At 36.5% G+C, this 16,473-nt stretch overlaps 2 protein-coding genes across 3 annotated transcripts in view; one reads left to right on the top strand and one right to left on the bottom strand.

Moving 5' to 3' along the window:
- Positions 1 to 46: 46 nt before the first annotated feature.
- Positions 47 to 9,191, bottom strand: LOC126811182 (major facilitator superfamily domain-containing protein 6-like). 2 transcript variants are annotated; one of them, XM_050536742.2, is made up of 2 exons: positions 9,105 to 9,191; positions 47 to 7,810 (listed from the first exon to the last, which is right to left on the bottom strand). In XM_050536742.2, the coding sequence occupies exon 2, from the start codon at positions 7,771 to 7,773 to the stop codon at positions 5,788 to 5,790; it is 1,986 nt and encodes a 661-aa protein (XP_050392699.1). In that variant the 5' UTR covers positions 7,774 to 7,810; positions 9,105 to 9,191; the 3' UTR covers positions 47 to 5,787. The 2 variants fall into 2 exon arrangements, with proteins under 2 accessions (XP_050392699.1, XP_050392700.1); XM_050536743.2 differs by having other exon boundaries at positions 9,121 to 9,185.
- Positions 9,192 to 9,382: 191 nt separating this feature from the next.
- The window catches only part of LOC126811168 (putative pyridoxal-dependent decarboxylase domain-containing protein 2), a 63,236-nt gene continuing 56,145 nt past the window's right edge, over positions 9,383 to 16,473 (top strand). The window contains exons 1-4 of the mRNA XM_050536692.2: positions 9,383 to 9,570; positions 10,838 to 10,914; positions 12,781 to 12,855; positions 13,593 to 13,685. Coding sequence (XP_050392649.2) covers positions 9,430 to 9,570; positions 10,838 to 10,914; positions 12,781 to 12,855; positions 13,593 to 13,685 — 386 coding nt within the window. The 5' untranslated portion in view covers positions 9,383 to 9,429. The remainder of the gene's footprint in view (positions 9,571 to 10,837; positions 10,915 to 12,780; positions 12,856 to 13,592; positions 13,686 to 16,473) is intronic.

The following is a 16,473-nucleotide window of genomic DNA, read 5'->3' as shown; positions in this document are numbered from 1 at the left end:
GGGGTATAAAAAAACAACAAAAAAAAAACAAACAAACAACAGACTGTAACATTATAACCTATTTAATGAACTCTAGAAATAAGAACATTAAAGATATAATTTTATTATAAATCTGTTTTGGTGATTACCTGAAGGTGTCCATTTTTCAAAATAAACTGCATTTTTACATTTTTCAAAATAAACTGCATTTGTACATTTTTGAATTGTTTTGTGTTGCCGAATGTTACAGAAATTTAAATATTCAAGATGGCCGGCATTGGGCATTTTTAGGTCATTTAGTTGAGTAAAATGCGAGACCAATACTCAGGGCCTTGGTCTGAGACTGGTTTCTATAAGAAACCCACTGATACCAATGCGCTTGTGTCCACCCCAAAGGTGACGGCTAATTCAAATTGGGGTCCTCTATATAAGTGTGTAATATATTAAAATATGGCTTTTCGGGATCACGTGATTCATATATAAACATAAAAATATGTTCCAACCAAAAGGTATTCCAATATGACAGTTATATTCAAAATGGCGGCCACATTTCGCGGGAAATTTCGATGCTAGTAATGTGATAGTGTAATTCGTCAAACTACTGGGTTTCGGGGTTGCCGAATGTATATCTGAACAGCAAAATGTGCTATGACCAAACGAAACGCCTTATGGTTCTCAAATTAGCTAAGTTTAGTGGTCCCTGGAAGAAAATGGTAATGTAAAAACGTCTCTGCATCAAAGGACTAAAGCATGACAAATACTCCAACCAAAATGAGCCCCTATTTTGAATTTGGCCCCTTAGCGGAATTAGGAATACACCTGCTCATTGGATTCAACGGGTCAAATTCTTATAGAAACTACTTTAAACCTAGGTCCCCCAAAATTGATCATGAATTTATCGAATACTATCCAATGGTGGCCATTTTAAATTTCCCCAGGGTAGCCAGGGCTGCATCCGAATTCTGCATCTACATATCTGGAAGATATACTAAGCAGCAAAAGAAACGTCAGATTGGTATGTTATCCTGAATAGACGCATTGCATAAAACTTGCCAAATGTTTTAATTGTATATCTCCAACTTTACCTCAGCAATAAAGCTCCTTCCCAAACACAGAATTAAACCCAGGAAATGTTCTCAAAAACGCAACCCGACGTCTGAGATGGTGATGTGTTCTCCATGATTTTCATGTAACTCATGCTACACGTGCTGTTCATCGGGACTAGCCCTATAAAGTTTACCCCCATACCTGGTTGAATCTTTCACAATACATCGTCAGCAACATGCCACGACTCACAACTGCTCAGAGGAACCAGGCGCTTGGAAGACTCGACACTGGCCACACTGCCCAGCCGTTGCCAATCTCTTCCAGGTCAATGTTCGGACCATCTACAGGCTTCAGCAACGCTTTCGGGCCACCAAAAACCCGGATGATTGCCCCCGAACTGGTAGACCAAGGGTTACCACAAGACAATAAGACCGCCATGTTGTGCGACAGCACGTGCAGAATCCCTTCACACATGCATCTGAAACAGCACGTCAGACTGTGGGAACACACGGAAGACCCATCAGTAGCGATACAGTGCGCCGACTTCTCACCAGAGAGAACACCCATTGCCGTAGACGTTGCCATGGACTGATCCTCACCCCTCGCCATCGACGTGAAAGTCTACAGTTTTCCAACAACCGCAGAACTGGTGACACAGGCAATGGAGAACTGTTCTGTTCACGGATGAGAGTCGGTACTGCGTATTAACTGCAGATGGCAGGACCGGAATATGGCGTCGACCTGACCAGCGTTATACTGCCCAATGTGTCAAGGAACGGGACTCGTAGGGAGATCCAAGCATAATGGTATGGGTTGGAATCGACCTGAACCATTAACTCCGTTTACATTACAAATTTTAAGTGTACCAGACACGGTATGAGGTGCGGCACGCTTCGCTTTTTTGTAGTGTAAACGGGTCAAACGTAAGCGTGCCGCGCCTGGTATGGTGCCAACCTGGGCCACTGAAGTGAGGTGGTCTCGGAACGGTACCAGGACTGGCTCGCTTTAAATTTTCGTAGTGTAACGCTAACCGGTCTGAACACGGATTACTGCGCATGCACAAATTAACCTTGACCTTTTTACCCGCAAACTTTAACAGCTCTGTCATCAGTTCTGTCAAAATGGGTGCTCAAACTAAATCAACCATCATTATTGTTTTCATCTGGGTAATTTGTATAGGGACTGGAATTAACTTTTCTGTGAAGAGTTTCACATTTATCGTGCTTGTCAAAATTTTTGTGAAATAAACATATATTATATCTTAAAATTTCTTCAACAACGGATAAAACAATGTTACCTATAGAGTGTCCACAAAAAGTGTGAACTGAAACACGGCCGGACAGGGCCGAAGACATAATGCGTCCATATGGTGTATCGAGACAAAAAAAATTTGGAGCGCAAGAATCGTTTTGCATATACCTACATTTTGGGGGTCCAAAAAATCCGTTTCTATCAATGTATTCCTTAACCCTTAACATATATGTTGAGAGATATGTTTAGAAGCTGAGATCTTTGCAGATATAGGTGTTTACATTGCGGAATTCTTAAAGATCAGAAATGGAAATCATGCGTAAAAAAAGTGGTGCCTTTGTCTGGAACGCCCACTTTAACTTGCAAAGCTGTCTTACTTCATCAGCGATGTACAGAAATAAAGATTATAAATTTAACAACGATTACAACTGTTAGATTAAAAACCTAATAACTTTTTTATTATTAAGTTATAGACAACTGTAGATTCGTCATCCATTTACTTCTATTTGCACATATTCCCTGCATTCTAAAACCAAGACTCTGACGACGACTCTACCTGCAAGAGCGCCTCACAAGCCTAATTTCTAGTGAGATACGTCCCATCAGTTATTTTCCAGCACCATTCAGTTGGATCAAGTTGGCAGACCAACCCAACAGCTTTGCGTGTTCGAAAATCCTTGATGTCATGGCACAACCCAGAATACTGTGGGCGAAAAGGAAATTTTTACACTTGCACCAAGTTTTTCGACCACAATACCAATATCTAAGTACTATGGAAGGAATACGAATTTGACGCTGCACCAAACTTTAAGACTAAGCTTCAGAGGTGCCCTTGCAAATGAAATTGTTCGAGCATATCCCTGACTGTCTTAAAACAAGACGGTTAGACCTTGGCTAAGGTTTGTGCCAATTTCTGCCATAGTCGCCATTACTTTATGGGAATGAAAGACAGGGACTGAAACAATGGATACAGACCAAGAGATTTACGAATTGCAAACATTGGGCTCATTTCTAATTTCCACTATAACGACACAGCAACACAGAGGCATACCTCATATTACGATATTAGGGTCATCCAAAATGCCTGAAACATATGTCAAATAAACCATGTATAACATGATTATTTATTTTTAATGTTGCACTTTATTGCCATCTAAACTCAATGTCCAATCAAATTATTTGTTTGTATAAGTACAGGGCTTAGTTTTGTGGTAAAATTTCAAACCCAAGTGTATCTAATCGTGGATCTAATTTGGTTTTAAGATAAACATGCAGCATGACTAGCTCATAAAAATAGAACCATATTTACAAATGAAGAAACCCACAATAACAGCAATATTATCATATCAAAAGTTCTACACTTTTCTTGTGAAGTCACTGGTAGATTGTAAAATCTTGTTTTCCTATCTTGACTATTACTAGTAAATTTATTGACAAACACTGGTTGTAAAACTTTTTGTAAATGAGATCTAACAGCCTACTTTTCTACACCAACTGGGCTAATGAAGACGCCAAGAAGTTTTATATGTAGAGAAAAATTGTACAGACAGTGTACCATATATGTTTTTCCTCTAAATTTACATTTTTTTAATATATAAATATAGACAATGTACATGTACTACTACATATACTTGACAATAGGTGACAATGTATTAATATAATTATAACAGACACATATAATTATATATTATGTATTAATATAATTATAACAGACACATATAATTATATATTATGTATTAATATAATTATAACAGACACATATAATTATATATCAAATGTTAATAGACAATAAACCAACAATATAACAAAGTAGGAAAAAGAAACAACCCAAAAAAACAAAAAACAAAAATAACATATAATTTATAAAGATTTAAAAAAAAAAAAAAATGGAATGGCTTCCAAGGATTAGGTCTTAATGTTCTATCACAATTTCAATGTACACAAAAATGTACTAAATACATCGCTCATCCAGTCACAACACTTTTAAATCATATATAATAATAAAAACTTTGTATTCAGGAAAGTTAGTTAGGGCTAATAAGTGTTTTCTGTTCCTAGCCCTGAGCAAAGTTAAAAAATACAAGGGATATTATGTAATTTGATTACAAATCCTTAAGGCCCCTTAATTTACACCTTTTATACAAGACACCAGAGATTCAGCAGCACAAAAACTTACACTCACCAGCAGCTAAACCACACAGGCAGTTTATAAAAGTTAAATATTTTTATACAAATTTCTATGGAAGTACAAAATCCCATATAAGTGTGAAATGTAGTTTGTTGGCTCTAAATTTCATTACGGTTTATCATCTTAAATGTCTGAACATTCCAACAAGTTTCAAAAACTAGAATATGCTCACCAGCAGCTAAACCACCTAGGTAGTTTATAAAAGTTAAATGTTTTAATACAAATTTCTCTGGAGCTACGGAATCCTGTATAAATGTGTAATGTAGTAGACTGAAGACTCTAACTAAATTTCATTATGGGTTATCATTCCAATAAGTTTCAAAAATTAGAATATTGAAGTCTGTAACCTTAAGGTTTCAATAACATGATTCATACACCATGCTAATTTTCAACAGGGTTTATTATACATGTATATTTTGACTATCATCTCAACAAGTTTGGACAAAGAAATTTCTAAACCACTATGAAATGTAGGACAATTACCCAGTTTCAATGATCCCTAGCCACAAATGCGTGAACAATAGTTCTGCGATCCTCAGTTTTGTTTGGGTCCAATTTATGACAATCTGATTAAACACAGATCTTATTTCGTTTCATTTTTCATAGTTCAAAATTTTGTTTTACTTGTTTTTACTTACTACACTAGGATCTGGAAGAGTTGTAATATTTCTGGCATTTTGGTTAAAGTGAGGGATTAGTCAATGAAACGGTCTGTTACCGCAAGTTCTTGGCATGCGAAGCACGGAACAGTGGGTAAACCACTAGAAATGTCAACGCTGATTGATTAATCAATGTCCAACGTAATAGGGTTTGATTTTGTGATTAGTGAAATGTGTTTTATTTGTTTTTGTTTTTTAACAGGACGGGCTGATGGATTAGGACGACAATAATCTAAGAACACATTAACATTTTTTGAGCATGGATGTGGTATAACTAGTTTTACATCCTTTAAACAAATACTGTGTACAGGTAGAAGTATATGTGAAATAATTATGCATACATTACAGTTATAACCTTAAGACATGCACAAGAAGCATCAATATATATACCCCTTTATATAATTATAGTTAGATGTTAGATCAGGCGCTGACTTCACAAATCACTGTTCAATCACTGTTTATGAGAAATATCTTTGATCCAGAAACAAAAACCTTTGCACATACATGTAGTTTCTTATTGATATATTGGATACATTAAAACAACAAAAGGCCTATATTTTAGTTAAAATAAGGCAAACAATTTTGAGTAAATTCTTAACTTTAAGTCTGGGAATACTTTGTGAACTCAGGCCAGATCATCTTCAAATAAAAAACTAATACACATCAATTTTCTTTTAGTGCCATCTCTAACCAATCGTCTTCTATGGAATCAGTATCAGAATCTTCTGCATGCAAAAGTTTTACATAGCGAATTCTCTCCTTTTTAGGAATGCATCTACTAACAATAGAAAAAAGAAAAAACCACACCCCAGCTATAACGCTAGCACACTGAAACATTATGGCATGGCCGAAAAGGTCATAAGCCAGCCCAGAAATCAAACAACCAGCAGAAAAACCCACACCAAAATACACAGAGGACAACACAGATCTTATACTTCTGTCTATCATAGCACCCACATTAAAGTCATCATAACTAAGAATAGCAAACCACATAGCAGTATGAGTGAAAGCATGCAGTAATTCAGCAGGCATGACTGCCCATGGTGTTGGGATAAACGAATAAATGAGAACACGAGAACTGAGTAAAAATAAGGCTAATGATACAACACCAGCATTTCCCATTTTCTTTACCATCTTCTGACTTAACAGCAGCATAGGTATTTCTGCCAAAGCTCCAATACTGACACACATACCCATATTTAACTCTGATCCGCCTAAATCTTGAATAAGCCAGAATAGATAATTATGATAGGAGGCATAAATCATCCCCATTATAAGCAGCGTAAGTGTGTACATTAAACCTTGGCAGTCACAGCATATAATTCTTAATCCCTTCATCACCTTACTGTTATAGTCATGTTTCTGGGGTGGGGGGACTGGATAAAAGTAAGATACTACAAAGGTTAGACCCAAAAAGCCACCAAAAGCATAGAAATGCAACAAAAAATGGTTGATGTCCAGTGGCAGAAGACAATCTGTGAATTGCACAGACAGAGTTATTAACACGGGAAAAATTACAAAAGCAAAGTTTCCCCCTAGTCTTTGCTTGCCATATTTTTCAAGGTCATCAATGCGATCCAAAAAGTCAAACCATGCATCATCAGCAACTTTTTCTATGGAACAGCTCAGAAATTCTCCTATTATAACTACCAATAACACAATTAAAAAAAGTTCAAGTTTTTCTTCCTGCATGTTGTTCCACAATTGTTTGCCTTTATCAATAGTACTATACCATGTTATATTTACACTTCGTTTATAAATACTAGATTTATTGAATATATGCTGTCTACTTGGCTTATGCTGATAATTTGTGGAATTCTTTAAAATGTTCCATAATTCACTGATTTCATCTACACTCACATCTAACGTTGGATCTTCATTATGAATCATATCGTATAATTCACGTCCTGTTATATCTAGACTATTCAATTTTTCTGTGGTCAAGTTCATACTTAAAATTAAATCTTTGACAATTAGTTGTAGCTGATCACTAGTGGAATACTTGTTGATTTCAGTTGTGTTGATTGTACTGGTACGGGACGTAGATGTTTCTACATGTGATGATGGTGTTGTAGTTGATGGCACAGTTGTAGCTTTTGCCTTAGTTGTGGTTGGAAGAGTTGGTTGTTTATGTGTTGAAGATGATAATACAGGTTCTGTAACAGTGGTAATCGGTGAAGGCATTATGGTAGGTTTTGTTTGAGGTTTTAACTCATGAGAATTATTAAATAGGGGTTCAAAAAAAGATGGAATGATCAACCTGTTATTTTCATTTCCTGTATTATTACAGGTTTTATAGTGTGTTGTTTGTTGATATAAAACAGTTAATGAGAGGTAAGAAGCTGCAAACATAAATACTGAACACATCAAAACAAAACGCCTCTTATTATACGATATAGCACATCTTGCCCAGATTGGTGCCCCAAAAAACCCAGTTATTGTCTTTAGAGCAATCACTACTCCAGTTTCTGTGGCTGACATCCCCAATAAACGCAGAAATATGGTCAAAAAAGGCAACAGACAAGCTTTGCTTGCAGCAAAAAAGAAATGGAACATGTTACATATCAAAACAGCCTTTGAAATGTTGACTGTTGGGTCCATTTGACCGGTACGCTTCCTCGAAAATAGAACATCTGTGTCAGTTTTCATGATGATTAATTTAAGCTATCGCCTCAACATTGGACATCTGAAATTCAGAAATCAATATTACCACAACGTTTTGTAGCATTTTTGAAATGTAAAATGTTTATGATACTTAAGTGACTAAAATCTATTTTAATATAAATTTACCTAAATTTCGTTTCGTCTTGTATGGCCGTCATTCCTAAATATGGACATTGACTAAAATGAAATGAAATGGGGTTTAACGTCCTACTGTTCTGCTCCTAACCTGGGCTATTGAAGACAGACATACGCCATACAGTGTACTATGAGGGAAATTTTTTCCTGGGCAGCGGCGCTACAGCCTACTCTTATATTGAATTCCAACTGCCAAGGGATCTTTTACATGCATGCCAATGCGTACACGGGACCTCGGTTTTTCGTCCCATCCGAACAACTAGACAGCTGTCCTTGTCAGACCATCCATCCTGCATCACTGACAAGGGGAAATCACGCCGGAAAATCTGAATGGACTTTCTCGGCCATTGCAGGGATCGAACAGGACATTGACCAATATTTATAGTGTCATACCAGCGAAAAGGCAACTTGGTAGGAGGTACGTAATTTTAACAGTGTGTTGTGTCGCTCATACTGACTCTAGCGAGGTAAGCAAGGTCTTATTTTCTCACTAAGATGTTCCTTTACATTGTACAGGCGTTCACAGAGACTGACACATGACCGTTTAGCAGTAAAAAGTTGCCCAGTAAAATTGACTGAGTACTATTTTAGTTTCGACAAGGATTCAATAAGACTGTTCCTGAATGTACAGGGCGAGTGTAATGAGACTTACGTTCAGAGCTGAACTAGTTGTGCCACTACATACATTGGCCTCTGTAAGTTTAATTATATAGTCATAATATTAGTATAAAATTACTTTATTTTTAAGATGTTACATGCATTAATAAAGAAACTGAGTTTGCCACTTGGAACTAAAGGCACCCAATCCTAGGTTAAAAAAAACAAGCACATATCTCAACGTTTTTAATTTTAGCTATGTTCTCGTAGCTATACTAAGTATATAAGTAAGTTATTGGGTGTTATTGGGTAAATTGACGCGCCCTCAAACCAGTGGATAATTTTTAAAATCCCTACCCATATTCTGATCTAATCTAATTTTGGCCGTCATTCATTTTCTAATTTCTATTGAAAATAAAATGGCATAGATCTAGCCATAACTGGCAATGGTAATGTCTCTTTAAATTAATTACCTGTACTGAAAATATGGTTTTTAAAACCGACGAATAGAAAAAACCCAACGCAAAAAAAACCAACAATAACAAAACCAATATATGCATTAATGAAGTTGATACAAAACTTACAAACATAAACAATTACTTTTCTTAGAACTCGAACTGATTTATAAACTTCGACAAAGTTTTCGACAACCTGTTACCTGTTCTGACAATAATTAACAGTTGTCGTAAATATGCATAAACACTGTTATCTGTTCATACTGACAACAGATGAAGTATTCATTAGCGTGGATAGCCCTAGAATAAAATACAAAATAAATATAAATGTTTTATATAAATCTGAACCTTTTATTTCCATGATGTGATCGCTTTGCTTCGGATTTACGACAACGCGAACGATTAACATCTACTTGCCAGCGTGTAAATATACGGTAGGCCTAAATAACTGAAAATGGCCCAAGCGTCATCTGCTAGCGAAATCAAAACAATGAACTCATCTATCACTGAATCTCTTGAACAAGAAAATAAAGCACCTAGTCCGACAGCGAATGTTACGGTGCCTGCCCATTCACTAGAACAGAACTTCAACCAGGTAATATAAATATAGTCTATATTGTTTTGTTTTTTTTTGTTTTTTTTTTAAAAAAAATAATAAGTTTAGATCTACACTGTCACTTGTAGTACTATATACTATCTATGCTAATACTACAGGGTAGTACAGGCCAAATTATGGATCTAGAGAGTTCGATGGTAGAATTGCTTTGACTTTGTTAACAATGACTGCAATTTTGTGTTTTCTTATTTGATGTACATGTAACACCGGTACATATAGTATATAGATGTAGTGATGTACATGTATTGCCCTTTTGAACACCTAAAAGTAAATCATATAATGGTATTGAGTTAGTCTTTGCGTTATATTTTCCCCTTGATTAAGCGCATCTTCTTATCACAAACTTTGTGGATTACACGCATCTACAAAAACACATCCCAATGCCCAATGTCTAGTTCTTAATTTTACTATTGTTAGGTGAAACTGAAGCATCACACGGAAATATAAAATGAAGTTATTTAGATACCTCTAGATTCTCTATCCTATCTGACATTTGTATCGTCAATAGAATCACAATGGCATGACTAAACTGTCATATTGTTCAAACTTCCAGCAAGAAATGATTCTACACCACAAAACATAGTATGTGACAAGGACACAAATCTTCTCTTTCAATCGAAATGGTTAATATTTAAAAGCGATTGCTAGCTTACTATGGTTGACGTTTGCAGGTAATGACACATGAAATCTTGTGAACTGTACGTCGAGCATGGCCAGTGGAAAAACTCTATATAACGAATGATATTTACAGTTACATTACGGTATGCAGAAGTTGTTTTGCTGCATTCATTATAAACACTCAAACAACATATGTGTGCTTAATTAATGATCATACTGAAATGAAATTAAATGGGATTTAACATCCTACTTTTATGAAGCGACTGGGCTCAAATTTAATGAAGATATGTATAGGCCATGCAGTGTGCTATGACGTAATTTTTGCCCGATCAGCAGCACTAGTACTGTGGCATACCTTTATTTCAAATTCGAACTGTCAAGGGTTCTAAGACATGCACGCTATGTGTACACTGGTCCTCAGTTTTTCCATCCCATTGTAATGACGTACTGTCCACAGTTCCATCAGCTAGGCCCTCCATCCTGCAAGAGGAAACCACACAGGAAATCCTGAAGAACTTTCTCCACTTGTAGGATAAGAGATTTTACTTGAAGTGGAATCATAGGGTTTAAAACAGACAATATTGCAATTTGCGTTAATATATTTATTTCATTTTATTTTCTCTTACAGTATTTCATGAATCCAATGCTAGCTGAAATGGAGAAAAATGTTCGAACAAATACCGAAATTCTAGACAGAATAAATCAGTAAGGAAATTTACGTGTTCATGAACAATAATTAGCTAAAAAGTCAAATATGTTAAGACATTAATTAGATCATAGCACAAACACAGTCACTTTTAGTAGGATGTTGTATTTTTGTTGTGTAAACTTACTTGTTAGAAAGTACACAGGTCGTATAGATTAAAACAGCCATTAGTAAAAATTTGATGACCAAATGGAGTTGTTTGTGGTAATTATAGGGAAAGATACATGGTATATAACACCCTTGCTTCCCACCTTACTGACTAATTCCATGATTAAGAACTAAGAAGCAGTTTACCCTTGAATTTGTTTATCATGCTTATGAATATGAATGTAATACATGTATTTAAGCCTTATATAAATTCACATCAGTTAATGTTATTTAAGAGAGTTTCCATTTTAGAAATGGCTGTGTGCACAAGGGACATATGTATTATCAGTTCTATAAAAGTTTGTCTGTCCTGTGTAAACAATTTGTATCTTTATAATCCCTTTGAACAGCTTGTGAAAGTAATGCAGTACTAAGTTCTTAATGATATGTTTTTTAAAATTCTGTTGGATTGTTTATTGGGGCATAAATAACCCTCTTATTTTTAACCAAGATCAAAGAGTTATTTTTAAATTTGTGAAGATGAACTAGATACTTTGTAACAGGGCACAGATCTCTATGGTATTTTTTAATATATGATCATATGCATTGAAATGACGTAGCCTATTACAATTCACAATTTTTCAATCATAAACCTCAAGATTATTTTTCATGAAGGGGGGCTGGATGGCCGAATGGTTAGCATGTGGGTGCTGCGCTGTATCATACCGTCATACGGTCTGTCCTTGAGTCAACTGACGGGGTTTTGATTCCACGGTTGTATGTGACAAGGAGTAGGGTTGCCTGTCCAACCTCGTGGGTTTTCTCCGGGTCCTCCGGTTTCCTCCAACTGCTAAAGACCCCTAGGCGCAAGCGTATTATTGAAATAAAATTGAACCATGTGTTAGTCCCGAAATGACCTAGTTTGTGTCGAGTGGACGTTAAGCCCCATTTCTCTCTCTCTCCCTCTCTCTATTTTTCATGATAACATTTGATTTTTTACACATTCCTTCCTGTTTGTTGTATCTCTAGCATGATAGGCTACACGGTAATAATGTTGCATGCCTGAAGTATTTAAAATGTGTCATATTCGTATGATTATTTTAAAAAGATTATGACAAATAATACAAACTTGTATGATAAGGTTTTATGATAAATATGATACAATAGATTGATATCCTGCATTGCACTAGATTTTTGACAAGATGGTACAGAATCTCACCATACAACTACTATAATAGAAAATGATGGGGAAGTGAGATCAACAAACCATATGAACACAATCGGTGTAATTATTATTAATACATGTACACATAGGCTTTGCCAGTGAGCATAATATACATGTTAAAACAATGTCTGTTAAGGTATATTCTGTTTGTAATAAACATGCAGTATGCTTAATATGGAACATTTGCATGTACATGTACCTTATTAATTTATTATTGATTTTCAATTTAAAGTCATGACTAGAGTTATGCACTTTGTAATTAAATCTTGATAGCAATAATCGTGAAATGGTTTAAGGAGCTGGCAACATATTTTTAAATTTTGTTTGAAGCTTGTAATAGGTAAAACTCTTCATCAAAATTGTGATTCATGTCTCTGCATTTAAGATGTTGTGAAAACTCTTTAATTCTTGAGATTGATATATTGCTCCTCTGTGACTTACATGGCAGGCTACTGTTTTACCTTGCTTTTAAAAGTTGTTTTGGATGTATTTTTGGGTGCTTAACCTTCATTACCGTTACTATATCTTCTATATATACTTTTGCTCACTTCAGACAGATGGAGAATGAGCGGAAAGACAGACTTCGTAAAACTATGACAGCACATATTCCAGAAGCCTTAAAAGGCAGGTGAGTATATATTGTAATTATGCATTATTGGTGATTATAAATCTTTATTTCTATACAACCTCATTTTAATGTCATCATATATAATTGTCCAGAATGGTCTATTCTCATTAGGGAACTATACTACTTGATGACATGTTCTGACACGTGCTTAGATCAATTTTGTCATCATAAATAAGGATGAACCATAACGATAATCAGTGCATTGCCATGATTATTTATGGAGTTATTGCTCTTACCTTGGAAACATTGTAAATACGTTTGAAACACGTTTGAAACTGAATTAAGTTATCATAAGGATGAACCCTATCCAGAATCTAAGACTATCAATGATTATTAATTGAGTTATTGCCCTTGTGACAATCAATATTCCCACCATCAGCTTTCTAGGAAGTTAATGTTATCACAGTATACTGGGATAAGTCAGATGAACAATAACTCCATTATAAAGGAACATCACAGCAAGTATATGAAAAAATGCTCTCAAAATTCTGACCTGTAGAGTGTTTACAGGTTTTCAGTGACAAGGGCAATCACACTAACAAATAACAAATACACCACTTAATATTTTGGTTAAAAATTCAGGTGAAAAATGTTGACTGCATATGTCTAACCGATCAACAATTTAATTTATGTCTCTTTCTGCAAATTTTTTTCTTGCAAAAACTAAATCTCCTAGGAAAATTTTTTGTTGAGAAAGAAGATAACATACATATAGTGTTGGGCTCTTGTATTTACAGTGGACAGAAGATAGAAATTATAATGCAGACAGTAGAAGAATTAATTACATATGATGATATCGGGGATGAAGTAGCTGATGAAAAAAGAGAGAGGTAAGATTGAAACATAGACTAATCACAAATTTAAACCAGGTGAAATTCAGCACCACTGAATTAGCACTTCCATTGCATTATCTACTGCAAATCAACTTTTATTTCTGCATTAAACTTTCAGTTGGAAAACATGTCTGAACAAATTCTTGGTTGTTGTGAAGTTGGGGGACATTTCAAAATACTGAAAGTTGACTACAGATAAAAATAGTGAACATGTACTGTACATGGTTTTAATGAATGAAATGGGGTCCTACTGTTCAACTCTGACTGGGCTAATGAAGACGGACATGGTTTTAAAGATTTTATGGGGGCAGACGGTTTAGGGATACTTCAGAAAGCTTGCTTTGATTGTGGTATTTTATAAAGTTAATTCCCCCCTGGGGTGTAGGGGGTGATAAGAATATACCCTTCGTATGTCCTGCGTGTCGTAAAAGGCGACTAAAAGGATCCCTGTAATGGGGCAACGTGTTTGCCGTGCGTTGCGACCCGTGTTGGTGGAGAGTGGAATCCTGGTAATTGAGTGGGGATTTGGCTTGCGAGCCCTTTCTCTGCAACACATTACTTTGGCCCATGGTTCACCTAGACGGGAGGTCAGAGTGGCCCACTCTGATCAATCGGCTTTGGTCGTTTTAGCTCTGTAGGATGTACCCTTTCCCAGTTTAATGCTCTGTTGTTTATTCACTCAGCAATTACTACCTTTGTGTCCTAGTACATTGTACAGAGCGGCGGCTTGGGTCAATCAGGTTAGAAAAGTTTTTTACTTTCTGGCTTGAGTATACCCCTCGTCGAGCCCTGAGGCCATGCGCAGGTTATCCGCGCTAGTCCTCCCCCTGGTAGGCAGGGAAGTAACCTGGGGGACGACGAGGGGTGAATCATAAAAAAATTACTTCATGGATTCCCCAATCCCCCCAACCCCAACAATTGAAAGACAAAAGCAGAAACGTCCTAATTCCGAGGACGTTTCAAATATATTTAAAAATAATAGTAAAATGTCAAAGTCTTGGCCGAGGTTTCTCTTAATTGAGAGTCCCTCTAAAGACCTTTCGAAAGTGTCGCCATTTTTAATAGCTAAGGGGATAGCTGGTTTGGCCGGTGAGCCCAAGGCTATTAAAAAACTAAAGAACGGGACACTCTTAATAGAATGTGCCAAAGAACAGCATGCTACCATGCTCCTTAAATCATCGTCTTTGGCAGACATTCCTATTAAGGTGTCTCCCCATAGGTCTTTAAATTCTAGTAGAGGTGTAATACGTTGCCGGGACCTTGAAGGCAGCAGTGAGGAAGAAATGGTAGAATACCTTTCTTCTCAAGGTGTACAACACGTCAAAAGAATTAGTGTTCGTCGAGGAGATAAGGTGATTCCAACAAGCACCTACATCCTCACATTCAATCGTCCCGACATACCAAAGACTCTCAAGGCAGGTTATTTAAACATACCTGTGGATTCCTACATATCCAACCCTCTTCGTTGCTACAAGTGCCAAAAGTTTGGACACAGCAAAACTGTCTGCAGAGGTAAAGACACCTGCGCTCGTTGTGGCCATGAAGGCCATGATAGCGCTACCTGCCAGGCTGAGTTTTGTTGTGTAAATTGTAAGGGAAAGCACTTTGCTTATTCCCGTGAATGTCCAATATGGCAGAAAGAGAAGAGAATCCAACAGGTTATGTCAGAGCGGAAAATACCATACTTTGATGCTCGAAAACAGGTAGATTTGACTGCACTTTTTCCCATTCCATCTGAAGGGAAGTCTTTTGCAAGTGCAGTTAAAGTCTCTTCTAAAACCATATCTGTTCAAACAGATATAACCTGGCCTTATAAGCAGAAAAAACCTAAGACTTTGACTATTACATCAGATCATATAAAAGGGGTTTCGAGCGCCACTGAGAGCTCGACTCAAAGCACTACCCCTCTACCTGATGAGGTTGTATCCTCCTTACCTCCATCTAGAGATATTGAGATTATTCCCAATACTCCCACACAAAATGGCAAGGGGGCTTCTCCCTTGCACTACTCTAAAGCTGACGCTGCTGATTCCAGTTCCACTGGGTCAGGGGTGCAGTTTAAGAGTATACCATCCGCAAAGGAGAATATAGTGCATTCTAAAAGACATAAAAATTTATCAAAATTTCGAGAGAAAGATTCAAAGGGTTCAAAAAACCCTATCACTCTCTTCAATAAATATGGGGATGATCTGATGGACGACATTACTGTAGTGGATGTCCATGTGGACCCACTCAGTAAGCCGCCAAAACTTAAATTTCCCTGACAATGGTAAATTCCATTATTCAATGGAATTGTCGTGGTTTAAAACCAAATTTTAATGAAGTTCAATTATTAATCCAAAAATACAATCCTTTAGCTATTTGTTTACAGGAAACCTTCTTAAAGAATTCTGACACTTTGTCTTTTAGACATTTTGTTGGTTACCATCATCACTCAGTTGGTGATGGTAGGGCTCATGGGGGTGTTTCTATTATTCTTAATGGAGATATTCCTCAGAGTCAAGTCACCCTCAACTCGCCTTTACAGGCAGTTGCAGTTAGGGTGACTTTGCATATTCCTCTAACACTCTGCTCTGTATATCTTCCACCCAGTTTACATCTTAATCCCAGAGATCTTGATGACCTTGTTGCACAGCTTCCTCTCCCGTTTATTATTACGGGGGATTTCAATGGTCATCATTCGCTCTGGGGTAGTCCAGATGATAACAACAGAGGTAAACAAATAGCGGACTTCATTAACATTAATAATTTGTGTTTATTAAATGATGACTCGCCTACTTATCTA

This window comes from Patella vulgata, chromosome 2 (genome assembly GCF_932274485.2).
Source record: "Patella vulgata chromosome 2, xgPatVulg1.2, whole genome shotgun sequence".
Lineage (NCBI taxonomy): Eukaryota > Metazoa > Mollusca > Gastropoda > Patellidae > Patella > Patella vulgata.
The sequence above is the reverse complement of the archived record's forward strand: the minus strand, read 5'-3'. Positions and strand labels throughout refer to the sequence as shown.